The sequence below is a fragment of the Dipteris shenzhenensis genome, chromosome 20 (assembly GCF_047967505.1).
Source record: "Dipteris shenzhenensis isolate YYH24624 ecotype China chromosome 20, Dip_SZ_1.0, whole genome shotgun sequence".
Taxonomy (NCBI): Eukaryota; Viridiplantae; Streptophyta; class Polypodiopsida; order Gleicheniales; family Dipteridaceae; genus Dipteris; species Dipteris shenzhenensis.
Genome location: NC_141615.1, coordinates 10,265,939 through 10,271,614, shown reverse-complemented (window position 1 = coordinate 10,271,614; position 5,676 = coordinate 10,265,939). Strand labels below are relative to the sequence as shown.

The window sequence follows — 5,676 nt, the reverse complement described above, 5'->3', positions numbered from 1 at the left end:
GCATTGTGATAGCAAAGAAAATGTTGCAGACATCTTTACCAAACCACTCGGTAAAGAGCTATTCGAGAAACACCGACTAGCTCTTGGTTTGATGCAGAGGAAGGACATTCCCATTAAAGGGGTGTGATGGAATGTAATGCTCAGTCCTTCTTCGATTCCCCAGAATCATCATCTTGAGGGAAGGCCTACTTCATGATGTTGATCTTGAGGGAAGGTGTTGAGAGTTCATGCTCAACATCATGTGATCATGTGTGCATAGCACCATCACGTGATCATATGTGCATAGCACTAACCTTATAGAGTGCTATAAAGGAAAGGGTTAGATCCCCTAACCCTAACCCTAAAAGGGTTTGTATATATTCTATTTTTTCAACTAATTCTAGTGTACAATTAGTCATTTGTGGTGTGCTCTCTAGCTGTGCCCTCTCTCCTCATCTCCACTCTTCTCCTCTCCCCTCTTCATATTTTGTCAGAAATTACTTCCACGTAGGTGGAGGCAAAGAGGTTGGTTTTTACAAATTCATGAGAGGCCTTTTGATATATTTGAAGGTTGTCCCTTGTCATTGTTGAGATCTACCTCGCGACTTCTTGATAGTCACCACTAGAAGTAGAGGTAGTGATTCCAAAATCACTGGCCGTGCCACCTCCACTGTACGGGCTGCCAAGTTCTGCACTGCTGTTGCCAGGCTTTACGACTTTGCCAATGTCACCATCTTCCTCTAACGCCCTCACCACCAGCATGTCATGAAACACAAACACAGGCACAAGTATGAGGTCCTCACATTCGTCGAACGCATTCCACTCGTGCAACCCAGTACATAGGGGGGCAAGAAGCCGAAGGGACCGGTGGGATTTATACAACAGAAAGAAAAAGAAAGTCCTCAGAGGCCCTCCCTGCACAAATGGAGCACAAGAGCCTATTATTCAATTGTTTGTCATGCACTGCTCTTTTCAAGTCATGAGCAAAAACAGATGTGACATGGAAACCGCAATTCGTCAATTAATTAGCCACGCTTTACTATCCACTGTGCTTTACCCTGTACTTTATGCTGAATTTGTGCTCGAGACGAATACCACGACTTTAATCATGCGGCAAGTCAGCGACTCTTAACAAATTATTTCTGTAGTATTGAAGTGTCAGAAGTGCAAGCTTGGAATCATTGAAACATCCAAAACTTTCTAATCCAGACGAAAACCTGCTTTTTAATTTGCGGGGAGAACCCCTGCTTTTTAACATCATTCCACTATGAAAACCAAATAAGAAAATCAGCTCTGCCCAAACAGCCATACTGTGTGGACTCGTGCAAATAAGAATGGGCTGACTGTGTACTGTGCAAATATCCAAATAAATTCTCTAGTACAGTGGAAAGGCATTTCATGTCAATTCGAGTTTCGTTTCCATCATAGTCAGTAACATGCTCGTGCGGGAATTCTTGTTTCTCTAATTGCAAATCAGCTGCCGCCCTCTATGCAAGAATTGCTCCTTGTGAATAACTCAGCATGATGATCGTGTTCATGACTCGGGGGAGGCTGTTACACATCGTGAGAGACCAGCTAGTCGCCTGCTCCTCTGAAAGCTTTGAAGGAAGAGAAGAGAGACTTTCCTCCAAATTTCCTAGGAGAATCCATAATTTTTACAGAAGCAGCACAGTAACAAACTTTGATGGCATGATCCAAGTTCTAGGTGATCGATGAAGACTGCAGAATGATTATCAATATAGGAAAAACCCACCTGCCCCATCCTAGGGCGCTTGGAAGCTGACTGGCGAATGCATGCTGCAGCAGCTTCAACCATTCGGAACATTTCCTTCCGGTCGTAGGCGCCATTCAGAGAAGGATCAGCTAATAGGTCCAAGTCTTCTTCACTGTTTATTTGCATGAGCACAGTTCTTGCCTACAGAAACAGTAGGCACGGACCGGTTAGCTGGTGACCCTTTCTTCCTCGGTAGCCTTCCTTGAAGTCGAAACGTACCCATAGCACCAGACTGTCGAATTCTTCACCAAAAGAATGTGCTGCATCGACCGGCTTCCGTCCCGTCACAAGCTCCAACAGCACGACACCAAAGGAGAACACGTCTGACTTGTTTGTAAGCTTGCCACTCGCAGCGTATTCAGGAGCCAAGTACCTAAAAGATCCCATCGTAGCACGGCATTGAAGCGTTAAAAAGATAGAGCTTCAATGAAAATTGTGTTCATAAAATATAAATTCTGCCATACCCGAATGTTCCCATCACCTTGGTGCTCACATGAGTGTCCCAAGTCAGCTTTGCAAGCCCAAAATCAGAGACCTGACGGACCAGAGAACAACGAGTTTGGACTAGATATGAACAAATATTGGATGCAAGAGTCACAGATCGAGCAATAAAGGGCACAAATATGTGTTTCGTGTAGATGGGGAATGGTCAGAGCGTTTACTTGTGCATCAAAACTGTAATCCAGCAGAATGTTTGCCGATTTGATGTCACGATGGATGATTCGGGGACGACCTATTGTGTTCAATCTAATACCGTTTTGTAAGTACAAAAGCACGATCGTTGCGTTACAACTCAGACTAGTAAGGTCTAAGAATTGAATCGAAGCCTTACAATCTTCGTGGAGGTAAGCCAAACCCCGTGCAGCGCCAGATGCTATCTTTAGCCGAGTAGGCCAATCCATGACTTTCCCTTCCTTTTTCCCTGCTCAAAATAATTGGACATGAGCTGGAAAGTGAAAGAGAATTACAGAACGTTCGCCAATGCATCAAAAGTGGAATGGAAGGGGCAATTACGATGCAAATGATACTCCAAAGTGTCATTGGGGACATAGTCGTATACAAGCAACCGCTGAGTGCCTGCTATGCAATATCCAACTAGAGACACAAGATTGCCGTGATGAACCCTGCTAATAATCTCCACTTCCGCACGAAATTCCTTCTCTCCCTGTCCTCCACCAAGTTTCAATCGTTTCACAGCCACAAGTAGCCCTGCGGGTAAGACTCCCTTATACACACATCCAAACCCACCCTCTCCTAAAAGATTGGACGTTGCAAATCCACCAGTTGCAGTTTCCAGCTCTTCATAAGTAAAGTTTCCAGCTGAGGGAGCACGAGTGATGGAGCCATAGCCATGTTTTGGAGGTGGATCAGGTGGCATCTCGATCAGAACTTCTGAACCCGCTGGAGAAGACAAGGAAGATTATCCAGCGAGACCAAATCAGACAGCTTTGTCTCCAATTGATGAATCGCATAACGTTTCAAGAAAACACGAGATCGATTTTACTTAAGATATTCTGAGGAATGTTCGATTATAATTTCACTGTCTAAGTTTTGGTTTGACCAACGCGTACGCAATGAATTTCAAGGATAAGGCGAGTGAAGAGATTAAGCAAAACGCTCTCCAAAAAAATAGGCGACCAGACGTAGCTGTGATTCGACAAATGAAGTCGATTCTCTTTGTCAGTACTGGAGCAAGATCCTTCACAATAGACATGAACCGGACGTAGTGCGTATATAAACAGAGTCGTCGCGCATAATCATTCACGTTTATTCACGTGAACAACCGGATGGAATGCCGTAATTTCTTGGGAAAAGCTGCACAACCATCATACAATTGCAAGAAACGTTTGATCAACGTACCGTGATATAATTGAGCGGGCTGAGTCGGAATCGGTGGACCATGAGAAACATGTTTCTGCCTCAAATGATACTGTCGCTTCTTGTAGGAGACGCAGATGAGGGTAACAAGGATGACAAGGGCAACTGAGAGAACAATTTCGAGCAGATTAGCCATTGAGCCCGAGTTGGGCAGTTTGGAATAGCAGAGATCTTGGGAAGTTGTGGCGGATTAAGCTCTTATAAGTACATGATCATGACCTCCGCCATTGATTGATTATAATGAATTGATCATGATCTAACAAGATCAATGATGAAAATCATTCATAAGGCCTGCCCAAGATCGAAAGGGACGACGAATTGGATGTGTAGCATGGAAAAGAGGATAGACAGCTGAGAGAGAGATAGCGGGGGGAAGAGGAATTGGATGCGTAGAATGGAAAAGAGATAAGGGGGCGGAAGACGAATTGGATGTGTAGAATGGAAAAGAGATAAGGGGGGGGAAGACGAATTGGATGTGTAGAATGGAAAAGAGGGCGGAATGCTGAGAGAGAGAGAGAGAGAGAGAGAGAGATTCCAAGGAAGAAAATAGAAAGTGAAAGTTGGATACACAAGTACACCGCTCACTAAAAGGAATTAATTTTTGAAAATCTAAATTCTACATTTTTCTCTTTCAAGCCCAAAAGATGTACTAAGCCCTACGAGGCCAACAAAACAAGGTGAATCATATTGAATCATTCATAAGGCCTGCCCAAGATAAAAAAAGTAAACAAAAAGGAATCCACTGGAAATGGTGTGGACGAAGACTGGAGGAGATAAAGGAGAGAGAGAGAGAGAGAGAGAGAGAGGTGAGATAGAGAAAGTCAACCCCTTTAAAGTCTGCATTGAAGTCCAATGAAGAAGTATCTTGAGCTCTTCTTATGCTATCTTTAGCTAACTTAAGCATTTGATTCATATCCTCAAGAAAGTCTTTGGCCGCTTGAACCTTCTCTTTTTCGAGTCCCACTGTCATTGGGGCTCTAGGTTGAAATTCATACATCATCATGAATGGACTTGAATGTTTGGCACTGTTATATGCAAATTCTAATATGGGCAAATACTGTTCCCAATTAGTTTGCCGTTTACTTACATATGCTCGAAGCATATCCTCAATGATCTGATTGACCCTTTCAGTTTGACCATCACTCTGTGGATGATCCACGGTGCTCATATTCAATGAAGTTTCCAACCTCTTAAACACAGCCCTCCAAAAACGGCTGTTAAATTTGCTATCCCGGTCACTAACAATTTCAGCTGGTAGCCCATACAGTTTATAGATATGCTCCACAAACAGCCTAGCTAATTCTGGAGTTTTAACATCTTCACTAATAGGAATAAAATGAGCCATCTTGGTCAACCGATCCACAATTACCCACACAAAGTTGTGCCCCCTCTGTGTCCTAGGTAATCCCGGCACAATGAAATCCATGGAGATGCTTTCCCATTTGCCAGATGGAATCTCCAATGGGTGTAGGAGACCTCCTACCTTAAGGCGTTCAACCTTGTTGACCTAGCATTTTTGGCACTTCAATACATATTAGGGCATTTGGGACTTTTCAAATAGTTTGGAACTTCCTAATATGGTTAAGATTTGTCCACATGGTCAAATCTGGACCCTTTACTTGAAAGTGGAATCCATCCTTAACACCATATTAGGGAATCCTCCCAAGTCCCACTTTGAAATAAGGGTTCAAGTTTTGGCCACATGGTTAAATCTTAGCCCTTAACTTGAAAGTGGGACTTTGGAGATTCCCAAATTCTCTAATATAGTGTTAATAATCTTGGACGTCCTTACCTATTCCGAGCCAAAAGAATTGTCTTTTCAGAAGCACATATGTCTTCTGAATTCCCGAGTGTCCAGCACTCAGACTGTCATGACATTCAAAAAGGATTTGGCGCCTAATGTCATTATCCTCCAGGACACATACTCTACCCTTGTAGAGCAGGTAGCCATCTTCAATAGTATATTTTTTCCACGAGTCCTTTATCACCAACCTGTGGTGTGTCGCCATCTCCATGCGACTCCTCAATGAAAGCCTCTTGATTTG

At 43.4% G+C, this 5,676-nt stretch overlaps 1 protein-coding gene across 2 annotated transcripts; it reads right to left on the bottom strand.

Moving 5' to 3' along the window:
• Positions 1-477: 477 nt before the first annotated feature.
• On the bottom strand, positions 478-4,039 carry LOC147889254 (proline-rich receptor-like protein kinase PERK1). 2 transcript variants are annotated; one of them, XM_087391193.1, is made up of 8 exons: positions 3,614-4,039; positions 2,768-3,154; positions 2,586-2,675; positions 2,416-2,486; positions 2,218-2,288; positions 1,973-2,126; positions 1,734-1,894; positions 478-736 (listed from the first exon to the last, which is right to left on the bottom strand). In XM_087391193.1, exons 1-8 carry the CDS (start codon positions 3,765-3,767, stop codon positions 574-576), a joined length of 1,251 nt encoding a protein of 416 aa, XP_087247319.1. In that variant the 5' UTR covers positions 3,768-4,039; the 3' UTR covers positions 478-573. The 2 variants fall into 2 exon arrangements, with proteins under 2 accessions (XP_087247319.1, XP_087247318.1); XM_087391192.1 differs by having other exon boundaries at positions 2,416-2,675.
• Between the last annotated feature and the right edge of the window lie 1,637 nt (positions 4,040-5,676).

Excerpts from the sequence above, each read along its gene's own strand:
- LOC147889254 (XM_087391192.1), bottom strand. The coding sequence starts at position 3,767 with ATGGCTAATCTGCTCGAAATTGTTCTCTCAGTTGCCCTTGTCATCCTT. Across the intron at positions 2,676-2,767 it reads TTTGGAGTATCATTTGCATC|GGAAAAAGGAAGGGAAAGTC; the intron begins GTAATTGCCCCT and ends TATTTTGAGCAG. Across the intron at positions 1,895-1,972 it reads TCGACAGTCTGGTGCTATGG|GCAAGAACTGTGCTCATGCA; the intron begins GTACGTTTCGAC and ends CTGTTTCTGTAG.